General features: G+C 46.8%; 1 protein-coding gene across 1 annotated transcript; it reads right to left on the reverse strand.

Annotated features, from left to right (window-relative positions):
- Positions 1–253: 253 nt before the first annotated feature.
- Trissin (trissin) lies at positions 254–10934 on the reverse strand. The gene is made up of 2 exons (XM_075691445.1): positions 10675–10934; positions 254–683 (listed from the first exon to the last, which is right to left on the reverse strand). Exons 1-2 carry the CDS (start codon positions 10781–10783, stop codon positions 328–330), a joined length of 465 nt encoding a protein of 154 aa, XP_075547560.1. The 5' UTR covers positions 10784–10934; the 3' UTR covers positions 254–327.
- Positions 10935–17486: the final 6552 nt, after the last annotated feature.

A 17486-nucleotide genomic window follows, 5' to 3' on the forward strand; every position in this document is an offset into this window, starting at 1 on the left:
TAAACACAGATACCCAAATTAGTGGACGGAATGATAGTCGTCGCGGTAGCACTATTGCTGGTGCAATGCACGCGAAATGCGGAGGTTGTGGGTTCGGCTCCCACAGGCGGCAAGTTAACATTTCACGTTCTTTTTTTATTATTATTTTGCCGTATATAGTCAAAGAATATTTGTGGTCTACAGGCTTGTAGTTCGGGTCTCTGGGAAGAGGGATCAGGTCTGTTGAGGACACCCGTGTGCTGCGTGGTTCGCCTTTGAGACTGAAACGTCTCGAGACCAACTTCTCGGCCAGCCTGTTTATTCAGCTTCCCATGTATGCACACCGCACTAAAACAACGCCGCTTGCCGCTGCCGCGCAGGCAGCATCCAAAAGAGCGCCCAGGCGTCCTGGCGAATCCCGCTGCCGGCAGCGCCGTCTGTCGCTTCGCCGCGGCTCTCAAAGGTGACGCTGTCGGTCGAGTCGAGGTTGGAAGACCCGCCGCCGGAGGCCGCCATGTCCCGGATCTCGGACCCGGAGCTGCCCGCGGAGGGGGCGCTCCGCTTGCGGTTGTAGTTGAAACAGCAGGCCCGGAACATTGCAGTCCCGCACGCAGTAACGCACTCCGGTCCGCAGGCGTTGCAGGCGCGGGATGCTTCTCCTTGGGGCACCAGTGCGCTCAGTAGCAGCAGCATTCCACAGGACGCTGCAAAAGCGTCACGCGTGAGCTGTCAGTGCATTCGTGTTTTGTTGTAAAGGCGAAGCTTTCGTTACCTACTTTCCCGGGTTCTTTATGGTTGTTTGGGAGGTGGGTGCCCTGCGCTGTTGGCCCGTTCGCTGTCTATGCGGATATATTTGTGGATATATTTACGAAGGTTATAGGCAGCCGCCAGCGTAGTGGCTTATAAGGCTTTTATTTCGCCACCATTCAAATAATACATAATAACATTTTCACCTCGTAGCATTAGCGCAAATCAGCTGTTACATGCACATAATATTTTGAATGTGACTAACCTTGTTAGCTATAACCTGGCCATATTTATTTTTAGGACATTAAACAATGATATTCTAGTAACCATCGTACCAAAGACATTCCTTTCTAATATGAATAATACTATATTTGCAGAAAATATGAACTTCATATTACCATTAGTTCGCACCAACTATGGTGAGCAGTCATTACACTTTTCAGCTTTATCTCTGTCGAACGCATTGCCATTCCCTTTAAAATTGTTCAAAGCTCACAGATTTCGTAAACTTAAACATTTTCTTTTAGCTTCCTCCGACTTTCCCATTTGAGTATAGTATGAGTTGTATTATTAACTTTCACTTTGTTTCTCCATTTCTCTCCCGCATGTTATTTTACTTTCTTTCTTCTTAAGCTATTTTCGTAGTTTCACCTTTTGTTGACTAATTCGAAGCCTTGTTATTGCTTAATACATTCATGTGCTGTTTTTCCTGTTCATTTCTGCCCTGTCTCCTAAAACATTTATTCGTAAATTTTACATGTTCCCATTGTTGGTTGTACTATTAATTCTAGTCATCATGCACCGGAGCTTCCATTTCAGTTTCTAACTACGGGACGTCCTTCTGTATATACACATGCTATATTTATCCCCATTTTTGTCATGAATAAACTGATTCTGATTCTGTATGAGCCACAGGTTGCCTGTCTGTCTTTCGCCGAATGGGAATATACCACTACGGTTCACACATAAAACCTGTACATGTCGTGTCGGCCCACAGATACCTTTAAGGTACACCAATGTGTTACGAACGGTGAATTGTATTTCACGCTTTCTTTTACTTACCGTTTTATTTACCCATTTGTTAAGTGCCACTGAAGGCGTGTTCATTTCTTTTTTTTTTTGCAAGTCTTCGAGATTGGTTGGCACACGTTGACACGAGAGGTATAGAATTCATAAACATCTCTAAATAAATGTCGTACTTTTCTGTGTATACACCGGTCATCTTCATTCTTTCTTCAACGAGCCTCATACATCGTCTTGCTCCTTGTTGCATTATTGCGCACACGCCTAACAATGTGCAACAGTTTGAACTGGAGCTTGCGTTTACGCACAGTTTGTGAACGATGTAGTGCATAAACAGGAAAAGAATTCATAGCAAGAAAGTTGTAACCTTTGTGATGGATAAACAAATACATTTCATGAGATGACTCTTTGAAAAAATAAAAAATTAAAAAGGTATATGCATCGCCTAGTTCTAATGTATTTCTCTTGCCCCTTTATTAAAGCTGAGTTTAAAATAAGTTCCTACATGTGCGTCGGGTCTCAATTACTTGTTTGAGACTCGTTTGTATGAATTGCTCGAATAATGGTCAACTTTAGGCGTACAAAACTCATTAGGTGAATTTGTACTTCTTTGGGGCTAGGAATTTTTTCCTATACGGAGGCAGGGGAACATGAAAGAAGACGGAAGGACTGGTGTCCGCTTGAGCTTCAAATTTTTTGTTGGTGTTTCAGAGAAATAGGAAAATGCATTGCTGGTACTCAGCCTCTGTCATGCTGTAATGGCCATCCAAGTCACAAAATTTTGATTAAGCTGTCAAGCCATTCAAATCCAATCCTTATTTCTGTGTAACACGACTGTTGTCAACTCTGACAGCACATGTCATCGCTAGTAACGACAGCAACACGACACCACAAGTCGCATTACCTCACACAGTACTCCGCAAGAACGGAATTGTTAAAGAACTATCTTTCTTTCTGTGGTGTGCTTGGCTATCTGCCGTTGCATCGAAAGGTTGAAGGCTATGACCTTGCTCCCACTGTACCTGAACAGGGAGAGACGAGTCTTTGAGAACCTTATGTATCTTTTGGCAAATTAGTGTAGCTTTGCTTCTTCAGCTGTTCCCTGGCACTGAGGAAATCTCTGTATATGTGTACTTGTATGTTGTCTGATAATACCTACTTCTAAGTGATACTTAGTGATACCATATGATGAAAAGGTATCTAACAATTCAAGCACAAGGTCTATCGCTGCGTGTGCGGTTCCTGCCTTCTTCTAAAGCTTCCTTTTTATCCCCGAAGTGTAGGCTTCTTATTTACTCCGGGAAAAACTAGCGCAGTCCAGGAGCTGTTAGGACAGTTTGCGTGTTCAACTAAAATGTCCTTGCACCATCCACTAGGGAGGCAACAAAATGTCACTATATTTCAACGATTACAGACGCACGCCTTGACCAACATTTTCTTTAGTTCGACGTGTCAGCGAAGCTCTCTCTCTGTGGCCGTAGGCTTGTTGTGAGGAGCGCCGGCGCTCGTATACGTTACATCGCGCCAGTACCGATTCCGGTCAGGAGCTGAACACCCCTGGTTTAGGCCTCGAGCGATAAGGTTACTGGCTCTAAACCACCACATTTGCTTGTGAAAACTGTTACCCTCGCTCCCTAGGATGCGCGTTGCGCCACGCAAACTTTCATGCTCAGGTTGCCCAAAACAATGGTTTCTGGTATCGGTGAAGTGCCGTCATTACGGGGGGGCACCAACCGTGTGCCCTCGAGAGCATTTTTATTCGGCTGAATAATATTGTTCTATAATCCGCGATTTAATGCGTAAGCATTCCTTGGCGAGTACCCCAGCAAAACCTGTCTATCCCATCACGCCATATAGCTCCAAAATAAATGCATAATTGGTCAAGCTAACACATGTAACCGTTAGTTGTGTAATAGTAGATGATTGGCAGTGGTAGAGAAATAATTGGTTACGTTGGCTTCGCTGCGTGAAGTTCGGAACAAAAAAGAAAAATAAAGGAGTTAACTTCTGTAATTTTTATAATAGTGTGACAGTAGATTAATAGCAGCATTAGAAAAACAAGACGGTGACGTGGCCGTCGCCGCGTCAATGGGGTAAAAAACAGGAAAATAATGAACGTAAATGAAGAAAGTGCGGTGTTTCAAAAAGAAAAAAAAAGGTTCGACCGCGTTTTGGCTTAGTTGACACAATATATCTGCAAAATAAATGCATAATTGGAAATGTTATCACATGTGATCGCTACAACAGTGTAATAGTAGATGATTGGTAGCGATGAGTAGACATGTGCAAGCTAGCTAAACAATGAGCAAAAGTGAACCAGCAGCCGAGCGAAAAAATGATCAAGCAGTTGTAGACAGTTGGTCAGAATTTCTGTAGCATTTCTTGTTCGCTACTTTCCTTGCATAATTTGACTATTGCAGAATTAAAGGAGGTGTTCTACCGTGCCTCAGTATTGAAATTCATTTTACTGTGTAGCATATTATTCCTCAAACTTGCACTTTGCCAACGAAGATCAGAGTGGCTACTAAGGGCGAGGTGATTTGCTAATGACTTAATGCAGATATATTCTTCGTTGATCGTCACACTTCCCTCCGTGACAAATCTCATGCACTGGCATAGGGGCCTGTAAATTACGTAAAATAGGACATTGCGCTGCCACTCTGAAACGCAAATTTAGCCGTCACAGCCTTTCAAAATCTTGTTTTTGTCTGGATTTTTTCCTACCTACCTAGAATTGTTTTATTATCCCATGACTGAGTACTTTGTGACGACTCAATCTTTGAGCACTAGAAGCAACTTCATCTACGTTGCTGCAAGCATAACGGTTCCCGAACTCATTCACTCGCTCAATAAGTGCAAATTTTAGCCAACTTCGGCTCCCTAATTTCATAGGAATTCAACCGCGACGAATGCATTCCAAAGTATTGTGACATCATAGCTAACGGCATTTCAATTGACTGGTAACTCCGCGCAATTATGGCATACATAAAAGCAGAAGAGTGGTAAATTCAAATTCAAATCAAGTTTATTCTTTACAAACAAAGAAACGGTTACATTTTCATTTTACAGAGGAGGGTCCCAAAGTCGAAGACTGTAGATGATGCATTATTAGCCGACCTATACGCCATTTAATATATTTGCCTGAACGCGCTCAATGTTGATTAAGCGTTGCTTGTAGCGCAAGACCACGGTGGCCCGCAGGGAATTTCGCTTGCTCTTTAACGAGGAAAACTTCACCGGCACATTGTTCTATTGCACCATAAGTGACCACATGGGCTCGTAACTTAATGTAATTCTACAGCATTCTTTCTCTTACTGCACGCATTCTTCACGATACCGCACAGACAACCTCCGTGTGCTCGTTTACTCGGAGCATCAGGGAAGTTCGACAGCAGCCCATTGTTTTACACAAGATATTCAATCTTACAGAGCCATGACCACTGCATCAAATCACTGTGTTTCTGCATATCTATCACTGCTTGCACAATATTTATTATTGGCGGCGCCTCTAGGTCGCGAAAGCGACAACGGGGCACCAAAGCAAAAGCCCGGACTGGTCCACGGGTTGGGGTTTGTCGAGACCTGTGCCTGCCAACGATGCGTAATATCGCTGTCCGTTATCGCAGACAGTCAATTTTGTATGCGAACACCCTATGGTGCACTCCGGCCCCGGCGACTCTTACTTACGGACCGCCCTGCTTCCAGATTTCTTTCTCCACGCTGCCCCTTGTGTGTCCCAAAGATCCTGCGGCGCTTGCTTTATTATACTCTCATGTGCTCTTCTGAAGCCTCAGTTTGCCAGCTACAGGTGTCCTCGTGCAGCATTAGCGTTAAAAAAAATCAATCTATCGTCGCGACGAAAAAAGCGCCCCGCGGTGAAAATTTTGTCCCATGTGGTACCATTCTCTTGATTTTACAATGAATGGGCGCCTAATGGTCCTTCTGAGGACAAATGCGAATTTGTGTGAACTAAACGGAACGGACCCTGCTGCTGTGTGAACATGCATTTGTGCAATTGGCATACGAATACATTAAAACGTTGGAGGACGTGAGTCAGGAAACACGTTGGAGGAGATGAAGCCTACAAAGAATGCGATGCCGGAAAAATCCATCATGCAAAGGGCAGTGGCCTCTCTATTGTTACAATTTGGAAAATGTGCCATTGCCAGATTTCAAGATATTTCTACCAACAGGCTCCCTAGCCTATCTATGAGTATCATGTAATCAGGAGAGACATTTCCATGCCGAGAGTCGTAGCGTCCATTCTTCCCTTGCGCCTGACATCGTTCAAACCCCGCGCAACAAACTGTTACAGCCACGCACTTTTGACCAAGGCAGGCAGTGCGTATAGCTAGAAGCACAGCGCGGCAGAAATCCAGAGAAAGGCAAAGTGAGGTGTAGCTGCAGGTATTCGTTAGAGAAAAAATAAATAAAAATACAACTCCACATTGCAGCCACTTGGCAACGTTACCGTTCTTGTTGGAAGGCCGATGACGTCGTAAGCGTTTCAGTGACACCCTGTGGGTCCCAAGAAAATCTGAAACGCTGTTATTCTCCAATTCCCCCAAATAACATGCTCCCACTTACAACAACAGACTTGCCTACCAAGCAATAATATCTGCCCTATTCTCAGTTCTGCATCAATATTCGGAAACTGAGTAGGTGCAAAAGACTTCGACAGATGCGCATTACCTGCAATTTTACTACCCTGTCTTTTTTTTTTGTTGTTGTTGTTGAAAGCCCTTGTGAAATTCGTTTTCATCTAACGGATAATTCTAGCGCCGAGACACCGCGTCAATGCGGTTCTTTAACTTAACAAGACACACTGCCAGGCAATGAATGAATTCACTTAACGAATTTATAAGAGCGGTTGATTATTTAGGAGTGGTAGTCTGGACTCTGCATTTTGCGTAAACAATATCGTCGCATATTTTCCCCCTTTCTTCTCTCCAAATTGTAACTCATCGTATTCATCTTGTTTTGGAGGAGGTTCGAGAAATGCACCTCATGCGCAGCCTACCATCCTTCTCTTAGACAACCTTTCTTTCTGCCACTTGAGTGAAGATCAAACCAGAGAACAAACCTTAAGCGCCGATAATTTGACTCATAAGAGAATTATTGGCAATGTTTGTTCCGAAAATATAGGAAAGTGGGATCGGAAGGACGGTTCGCTCCTGCCATTATGCTTCTCCTTGTTTTTGTTGCGATTCAATGGAGATTTTTTGCCTACCATAGCTCTTATTTTTCTTCTTTTTCAGTGTAAGAAGCACAGTTTAAGCTACATAGACTATTTTCGCATATCCACTTAACAGTGCTCGTTGCCTATGTTCCGACAGCATAAATATAGAAACTGATAAAGCGGGACTTGAAACCAAACGGGGATGGAGTCCAACTGCTTGTGACTTCGCACCCGAGAAAAACGTAGTAAACTCAAAGCCGATTTCGAAGTGAAAGCGCTTTAAGATGGTAATGAACAGCCTCACGCCACGTGAAACAGGTGAACGTCCGCGCAAGCTACAGTCCTTTGTGAAAAACCATATCTTTCTCTTCTCTCCAAGATGCAGTTCACGTATTGCTTCTCCTCACAGCGAATTTCGGAGGTAATCCTCGCCGGAACATGCACCTAGATGTATGTATTTAGGCCTTTCCAGTGAGGCTGGAAGACATGAGGAGCGCGGCCTTAACATTTGCTTTTTGTCTTAGAAGATGTCAACGCCCCAAATGAAAGCTTTCTCACGTGGGATATCTTGCGATCAGCGACACATAATCTCACTCGCAGGTCACGTGAAGGCAGTCACATGTGAGGCGAAAAGGGCGAGGTCCTCCAGCGCGAAAAGAGAAGTGTCTCGTTAGGAACATTGAACCTATGCAGCCTCTTCGTGACCCCTATATTCAGAAGAGGAGAATGAGCATAACGAGATATTCCTTAGTGACCTACATACTGACTTTGATGTAGAATCGTTTGTAAAGTGAGGACCAACAAATTTGACATCCTCGTAAAGCGGGATCAGATTGTTCTTAAATAGCGTTAATTTTTTTCTCTGATACTCTAAACCTAGTCGGGTGAATGTAAGTTATTGTGGCTGTACTATCACATTTAATCTACGAATGAATGGCATGTTATTTACAGCAATGGCCAAGCAGCAATTACCTAATGTCTTTGTCGACGTCCTCTTGTGTAATCATACCGATACGCGAAGGGAGGAGGGATCCTGATTTCACGAGAAATACGTTCACAAGCACAGGCTTAGAAGCGTTACGCTTGCCGCACTGTGTTCTCACTATAGGAATAAAAAGCCCCTGTGTTGGACAGCTTTAGATTAGTGTACCCGAGCATTGGGGGACGCAACCGACAGGGCGTAGAAAAGAACACGTAGAGAGCACAAAAGGACGCAAAAGGAGCATTAGTAAAGTTTGCGGTATTGCCTGCGTTAAGTAGCTTGGGTACGTTATTTCTAAAGCTCGCTACTGACAGCGTAGCCGCCGAGCGTCCACCGTTTTGCACACTGTTTCTTTGGATCAACGCTGCAATCACTAGATTTGGCGATCTGTATCATAGCAAAAAGACCCATCTTGCGTCTAGCTGTATCGGATAAAGTAGATTAGCAGAAGTTTTTTGAACAAAGTAGCCAGATATATTTGCCCTATAGGTGTTTGAGAGTCAATAAGCTCCGAACTGCCTCGGGCTGAGTCGAGCAACACTGAAATTTGTTAGCGCGAACAAGAGATTGCAAAGAAGCTCTGCTTTTCAGCCTCAATAATACATTCATGGGATGTTTGTAGGACTGGCGCTTAGCGGCTAGAACTACTGTCTCCTAGAAAAAAAAGAGAATATAATGAAACTTGGTGGTTTCTTGGGTTGTGGTGGGGGGTGATAAATGCAACCGATAAAGTGCGATTTTTCCAGACGCGTGAAGCTTAACGTTAAGAGTTCGTTACGACTTAAAGTTAAGAATTTGTTGTGGGGCCTATGTAGTTTGAGTGTCATATCAACAAGATAACCACTCTGGCAGCTCTACACTTCATTAACAGAAATCTGCCACCCAGCTATTCCTCTCCGACAAAACTACAACGGTAATTCCACCTAATTGCAGTGGTTCAATAATACTTTGACTCACATTAACAATTTTTACTCGACTATCAATCTTTCAAAAAAGATTACAGACTTCTGGTTGCTAAATTCAATAGGAGGGAGGCGATATTATTTGCCATGTCATGCCATTGATAGTTAAGCGTTCCAAGCCCATTTGCCAGAAGTTGCAAAGAAAATTTTAGCAGACGGTCTGGGTCCTCATGCTTTCGCACTGATTATTTAAACATGGAACCCCTTTCATCAGAGCCCCCCCCCCACCAAAAAAAAAAGAAAGAACACAAATTCTAGTGGTCACCGGTCGCAGTGGCTTAGCGGCTATGGTGTTGCGCTAATCCGCAATGGTGTTGTGCAAATCCCGGCCGCGGTGGTCGCATGTCGATCAAAATTACCTTATGGGGTTTTCCGTGCCAAACCACTTTGTGATTACGAGGCTCGCCATAGTGAAGGACTCGGGAAATTTTGACCACCTCGGGTTCTTTACCATGCACCTACATCTAAGTACATGGGTGCTTTCGCATTTCGCCCCCGTCAAAATGCCGCCTCCGTGGCCAGGATTCGATCCCGCGACCTCGTGCTCAACAGCCCAAGACCATAGCTACTGAGCAACCACGGCGGGACGCATTTCGATAGGGGCGAAATGCGAAAAAGCTTGTGTCTCGCTCATTGGGGGCACGTTAAAGATCCCCTGGGGGTCAAAATTAATCCGGAGTCCCCCACTGCGGCATGCCTCATAATCGAATCGTGGTTATGGCACGTAAAACCCCAGAACTAATTCAAATTCTAGCCGTATCGTTCAGGATATGCCAGCTCATGTAACCCAGTAATTTCGGCACAAGTGCAGAACGTAGTGCAAAATGGTTCGGCTGGAAACCGGCAGGCTTATCATATGATAGCGTGAGATTAAGTGCTTATATAATACTAAGACTATCTCTTTCTCAAATAACACTATCTTCGTCCACTCTGTAGACTAGCGCAAGTGCTGATTAGCCTCCTCAGACTCAGTGTCCACGCCCGTAGACAGCGGCTTTCATTATTTTCGTAATTAAACCGGCACTGCTAAGCTAATATACTCGTATGTGACATAAAGCTCCACATAGGCGATAACACATCAGGCCCGTAATGTTGCTTTCGTTACTGCTTTTTGAGAGGACTGATACTTAGTGCCGGACACGTCGCTGCGTCGTCACTAACGAAGAAAACTGAATGTGTAGCATATGTGAAATGCCGCAAGGCGGCATGACAATCTAGGACGAAGAGCAGTCGGGAGTAACCTCCGCGTGATATTAAGAATGTATCTATGTGTTTACAAAACGACGCTTTTACATTAACAAAATGACAAAAAAAAAGAAAGCAGTGTTTTTCAACACACAAGAAGACGCTGATGTCAGCATGTGGGCGTGCCATCTGACTAACGAAGTAATTTTTGAGGTTCTTAACAGGCCGATTGACAACGAGAGCTGCCTCTAACAGGCGTCGCTTCACTAGGATTTTGCAGAGCCTAAGGAGGCTAGAGCACTTTGACAGCATTTGAGAGTACGTCTTTTCAGCCAAATGTAAAACTCTAGATAGTAAGCCAGGAAGAAACCGAGGACGATGAAAAAAAAAGAAAAACATTCCTCCTCTGCAGTCTCACATTACTTACGAGTCACGGTGCAATTTCTTCGAAAGCTCGAGGTCTTACATATTAGCTGCTGAAGCGGCTGCGAATCCTTCTACTCACGTACTCAGATTATCACTTTGAGAGGGTCGCGTTTGTGCTTTAAACAAAGTTATTATACCTAGCGCGTCTGACCGAGACATCAGTGACACGTCTCAATCTCCGTGGCTCTTACCTGTCATCAATACCGGACCCAGGTTCTTGGCCATGTTAGCCAGTTGGGCAGCTTCCCTGACGTCTGGTGCCGGGCGCACCACTGCTTCTCGCTTATATAGCGACCGCATAGGACGCAGTCTTCGTTAGGCACACTTGTTCACCGCGGCCACTCCATGGCGGACAAAGAGCTCGGCCCACTCCGGCCGTGGTAGCGATAAGAAGAGGCGGTCCCGAGGACCCGCCACCGTTCCCCCGAGAACGCGTCCGAGTGCGCGTCTTACAGGTGGGCGCGAGTGAAAGTTACCAATAGCGTTCACTTTCCGCAGGGCCCCTTATCTAATGCACATACTGGGCGCACGCTTTTCTAGCTATTTTATTGGCGCTGTGCGTGCTGCAACCGGGCGCGTTCGCACTGCGTCGCGCTCGTCACCCACGCGAAACTTGCGCTAGAAGGTTGAAGTGTTGGTCAAGTGGTTGACATTTGTTCACTAGTGCGCGTCGGTGGGCGTTCGCTTTGGCGCACTGGCTTACATGTTACTTCCTTAAGCAGTCCATTACAAACGAAACGATACAGAACATTTCCTTCAACGCAAGATTTATGGCCTACATGCGGGAATTGTGCTCTACATAACGTGGCTGACCTTCATTTTACCTGTGATCAGAGTGTTGTTGTGCACCGCCACCGCAGCAGGTCGACTAGGGAAATTGTAGAAGCTACCGAAGTAGCACGGACAGGAGATAGGAGATATGTACGTCAGTACGCCTTCTGTGGCTTTAGACTTTATGAAAGAAAGAGCTTGGCTTCTTGACGTAGATGTCCCGTGGAAGTTTCGCTTCCTTCTTCTTCTCTGTCGGTTCTTTGCGTTTGCAGATTCAGATGTGTATATATATATATATATATATATATATATATATATATATATATATATATATATATATATATATATATATATATATATATATATATATATATATATATATATATATATATGTATGCATGTGTGTGTGTGTGTGTGTGTGTGTGTGTTTGTGCTGAGGATCCCCGATACAACCTTAGTTGAAAGTGAGCGCTTGTCCTGTCTCGACCTGTCCTTTGATGTTACTCCAGTATCTACTCTGTATGATGAGTTCATCTTATGTTATACCTCCCTTCCTCTCCCTCCCTCCTCTCTCTTTCTCTCCCTAAAATTTTGTGGTTTTACGCGCTAAAAGCACTTTCTGACTATGAGGCACGTCGTAATGGGGACTCTGGAAATTTGCACCACCTGGGGTTCTTTAACGAGCATCTAAATCTAAATCCATGGGTGCTTTCGCGTTTCGCCCCCATCGAAATGCAGCCGCCGTCTCTCTTTCTCTCTCTCTCTCTGTATATATATATATATATATATACATATATATATATATATATACATATATATATATATATATATATATATATATATATATATATATATATATATATATATATATATATATATATATATATATATATTGTCACAGTCGGTAATGTGGAAAGAAGACGACGCTGATGGTGGTCTTAGAGACGACGAAGAAGAGTTTAGCATCATCGCTGCTCTACGCTTGTTGGCTCAGCCATTAAAAGCCACTTGTAAATAGACGAACGCTTCTTCCTTCCCGTAACATCATTGGTGGACGTGCGGGGTAATCACTTGAGCAAGACGGAGCTCCGCAGCGGACGTAACCTGGCCGCCATGTCATCCGAAGAAGAGAGTTCCACCGCGGCCCCGGCGTCGCCACCGACGGTCATCCTGGCTCAGCCTCGCGACCCAGGCATGTTTTCCGGGATTGACAACGTTGACGTTGACGACTGGTTGCAGAATTATGAACGGGTCAGCGCACACAACAGGTGGGATCACACGCTTATGCTGGCTAATATAATATTCTACCTCAAGAAAACAGCACGGGTCTGGTTCGAAACACATGAAGAAGAGATTACGAGTTGGGACCAGTGTAAACAGAAGCTTAGAGATTTGTTCGGCAAACCCGTCGGCCGCCAACGTGCTGCGAAGAAGGACCTTGGGACCCGTGTACAGACGTCCACTGAATCTTACGTGGCGTATATCCAGGACGTCCTCGCTCTTTGCCGCAAAGTAGATAACAATATGGCAGAGGCAGACAAGGTCAGCCACGTCTTAAAGGGCATCGCAGACGACGCGTTTAACCTGCTTGTTTATAAGAACATCACAACGGTCAATGAGATAATTCACGAATGTCGCCGCTTTGAAGACGCGAAGAGTCGCCGCATAGTTCGACAGTTTACTCGTCTACCTAATACCGCAGCTTCGTCGACGTGCGAAGACACTGGTCCACCGCGTGAGTCCACCTCCAGCGAGAATGTCGTACGTATCGTTCGGCGAGAAATCGAAGCAGCGTCTCCTTCCACGCCAGTCACGCAGTGCTTTGACGATTCCCGGCCGCTTGTGTCCCTCATTCAGTCGGTCATTCGCCAAGAACTTGCCAATGTAGGTCTTCCATCCATCTGCTCCGCCAGCCGTCCTGACTTTGCTTCGTCTACTGCCTCTGCCCCTGTTCACCGGAGCCAATACGGTCCATATCCGAGCTATCGCAACCCGGCCGAATGGCGCACCCATGACGATAGACCCATCTGCTTTTCCTGTGGACGTGTGGGCCACATCTCTCGCCACTGTCGAAGTTCCTGGCCAGCCCACTCACGACCAAGCTTTCCCGCCTACCGCCGCTCCCCACTGAATCCTCGCCCGCCATCACTCTCCACCGAGGTTGAAGACGCACCTGACAACGCTCGAGCCACCGCGACCAGCCGATCGCCATCACCACATAGTCGCCGCTCCCGTTCGCCCCAGCTGCGTCGCTCTCCATCCTCAGCTTACCGTCGCCGCTCTCCGACGGGAAACTAACTGGGGCAGCTCCTGGAGGTGACGCTGCTCTAGAACACCGGCCTGAAATTCCTCTGCTGACCCTGCCTACTAATCGGAACCTTCTGGACGTGGACGTGGATGTTTTGCCCGTTACAGCACTCATCGACACTGGAGCCCAAATTTCCATCATGAGTGCGGAGCTTCGAACCCGCTTGAAAAAAGTACTTACCCCTGCTCCGACTCGACTGCTCCAGGTCGCCGATGGTGGTACTCCGGCTGTGCTTGGAATGTGCACTGCTCGTGTCAGTGTCGCCGGTCGCCACACGTCCGTTTTGTTTAGTGTGCTTGAACATTGCCCTCATGATGTGATCCTCGGACTCGACTTTTTGTCTGCCCATTCTGCTCGGATTGACTGTTCCGCCGGTGTTGTACAACTTGACCTACCCCTACCTGTTCCCATTGACCTTCCGGCTCAAGCTCCAGCTCAACTTTGTTCCGCGGATTTTATACGCCTGCCTTCTCTTGCAGCAACCTTCATCCCTGTTTTAGCCAGCCCACCTGTACCTGACGGAGACTATGTCCTTACTCCCTCGACGTCAGTCCTGCTTTCTTACAATGTCTCCTTCCCACACACCATCGTTTCTGTTGCGGCCAATCAGACATGTCTTCCCATCCTAAATTTCGGACAGAGCCCACAAGTAGTTCCTCGAGGCATGTCTCTTGCCACGTTGTCTCCAACGCACGAGTGCCACATTTCTGCTCTATCTGTTGCGCCGTCTTCGACCACTGCTCATTCTGCGCCTTCTGCATCAGTACCGACCGACGACTTCACAAAGATGATTGCACCGGACCTCTCAACCCAAGAAGCCGCACAGCTCCGTGGCCTCCTCGAGTCCTACTCTGACATTTTCGATCTGAACGATCGCCCTTTGAGTCAAACTACGGTCGTGACACATCGGATAAATACCGGCGATGCAGCACCTGTTCGCAGACGCCCATACCGGGTGTCGCCCTCTGAGCGACAAGTTATCCAGAGCGAGGTTGACAAGATGCTTGCCAAAGGGATTATTGAAAACTCTTCCAGCCCGTGGGCATCCCCTGTTGTTCTCGTCAAAAAGAAGGATAACAGCTGGCGATTCTGCGTTGACTATCGTCATCTAAACACGATCACCAAGAAAGATGTGTATTCACTTCCCCGCATTGACGATGCTCTGGATTGTCTCCATGGTGCCACTTACTTTTCATCTATAGACCTTCGCTCTGGATATTGGCAAATTGCCGTGGACGAAATGGACCGTGAAAAGACCGCATTCGTCACACCAGACGGCCTATATCAGTTCCGGGTAATGCCTTTTGGCTTGTGCAATGCCCCGGCGACCTTTGAACGGATGATGGACATGCTCTTGCGTGGTTTGAAATGGTCCATCTGTTTGTGCTACCTGGATGACGTCATCGTATTCTCTTCAACTTTTGCGACTCATCTTGAAAGACTTTCATCTGTTCTTTCTGTTTTTCGCACCGCTGGCTTGCAGCTCAACTCGTCCAAGTGTCACTTCGGTCACCGCCAAATAACTATGCTCGGACACCTCGTCGATTCATCAGGCATTCGCCCCGACCCCGCTAAAGTTCACGCTGTGCAGAATTTCCCCGTACCTACTTGTGCCAAAGATGTTCGCAGCTTTATTGGCCTATGCTCGTACTTCCGCAGGTTTGTGGAAAATTTCGCCCATGTTGCCCGTCCCCTGACTGTCCTCCTGAAGAAAGACGTTCCTTTCTCTTGGGGCTCTCAACAAGCGTCCGCTTTCTCGCAGCTCATCACGCTGCTCACCACACCTCCTGTTGTCGCCCATTTTGACGCCTCCGCTCCGACAGAAATCCGCACTGACGCTAGTGGCTACGGCATCGGCGCAGTTTTAGCTCAACGCCAATGTGGGCCCGACCGCGTCATCGCCTACGCCAGCCGCCTCCTCTCTCCCGCAGAGCGCAATTACTCGATTACTGAGCGCGAGTGTCTCGCCCTCATTTGGGCGGTGGGCAAGTTCCGACCCTATATATATGGTCGGCCATTTACAGTTACCACCGACCACCACGCCCTTTGTTGGCTTTCCTCCCTTAAGGATCCCACCGGACGCCTCGGTCGCTGGGCCCTACCGCTGCAGGAATACCCATACACTGTGGTCTACAAGTCGGGTCGTCTACATCAGGACGCCGACTGCCTGTCTCGAAATCCCGTCGATGTACCGGACGGCTTAGTGGATGTCGCACCGATCTGCGTTCTTTCGCTCTCTGCCTTGCAAGACATTGGCGCTGAACAACGACGAGATGAGTCGTTACACCCAATTATCGAACGCCTGCTCTCTGATCCGTCTGACCCATCCCTCCACATGTTCCTGCTACAAAATGGCATCCTGTATCGCCGCAACATGCACCCCGACGGGCCCGAGCTCCTGACCGTCATTCCGTCTCATCTGCGACAGACTGTACTGCAGCAGCTGCACGACGTTCCCACCGCTGGACACCTTGGCGTTACGCGGACGTATGACCGAATTCGGCGACGGTTCTTCTGGCCCCGTCTCAACCGCTCCGTTCGCCGCTATGTTGCCGCGTGTGAGTCGTGTCAACGCCGGAAAAGATCAGCTGTGCCTCCTGCCGGACTGCTGCAGCCTTTGGATATACCGGCCGACCCTTTTTTTCGCGTTGGCGTTGATCTTCTCGGCCCATTCACTATGTCGACTGCCGGAAATAGGTGGATTGCCGTCGCTACGGACTATACAACTCGCTATGCCATTACTAGAGCCCTACCGACCAGCTGCGCTACAGACGCCGCTGATTTCTTGCTTCACGACGTCATCTTGCACCACGGTGCACCTCGTCAACTTCTCACCGATCGCGGCAGATACTTTCTTTCCAAAGTCATAGACGAGCTACTTCGATCATGTGCTACTAAACACAAACTTACTACCGCTTACCATCCTCAAACTAACGGTCTTACCGAACGCCTGAACCGCACATTAATTGACATGCTCGCAATGTATGTTTCCTCCGATCATAGCGACTGGGACATTGCTCTACCATTTGTCACGTTCGCCTACAATTCCTCGCGCCACGACACAGCTGGCTATTCCCCCTTCTATCTCCTCTTCGGGCGTGAGCCAACTTTGCCTTTCGAGACCCTCCTCTCGACCACGCTCGATTCGCCGACAGAGTACACTCGGGATGTCATAACCACAGCGACCCAAGCACGCCAGATTGCCCGCATTCGTCTTTCTGCTTCACAGACACGCCAGAAGTGCCCTTACGACCAGCGCCATCACGACGTGCATTATGAACCAGGTGCCCTTGTGCTCGTCTGGTATCCAACTCGGCATGTTGGTCTTTCGGAGAAATTCCTCTCGCGATACCATGGCCCTTACCGCATCCTTCGCCAGATGACCCCTGTCACGTATGAAGTGTCTCCGTTGGATGCCACGATGCCTTCACCTCTCTCTGACATCATCCACGTCAGCCGTCTCAAACCTTACCTTTCTCGGACAGCTGAGCCGCACCAATCAGGTGCTTTTTCCGACGGGGGTGATGTCACAGTCGGTAATGTGGAAAGAAGACGACGCTGATGGTGGTCTTAGAGACGACGAAGAAGAGTTTAGCATCATCGCTGCTCTACGCTTGTTGGCTCAGCCATTAAAAGCCACTTGTAAATAGACGAACGCTTCTTCCTTCCCGTAACAATATATATATATATATATATATATATATATATATATATATATATATATATATATATATATATATATATATATACAATCTCTTAGTGGAACATACGGCAAGCGCTGCACAGTCAAAATAAGTATACAAACAAAAGGGCAAGTTGTTCCACTGTAGCAATAAAATGAACACCAGTCACAACAAGAAAAAAATACTACAAGGGCGGCAATCAGACAAGCACTGATAGCCTATGCATCAAATTAAGGGAAGT

The sequence above is a fragment of the Dermacentor variabilis genome, chromosome 5 (genome assembly GCF_050947875.1).
Source record: "Dermacentor variabilis isolate Ectoservices chromosome 5, ASM5094787v1, whole genome shotgun sequence".
NCBI classification, from domain to species: Eukaryota; Metazoa; Arthropoda; class Arachnida; order Ixodida; family Ixodidae; genus Dermacentor; species Dermacentor variabilis.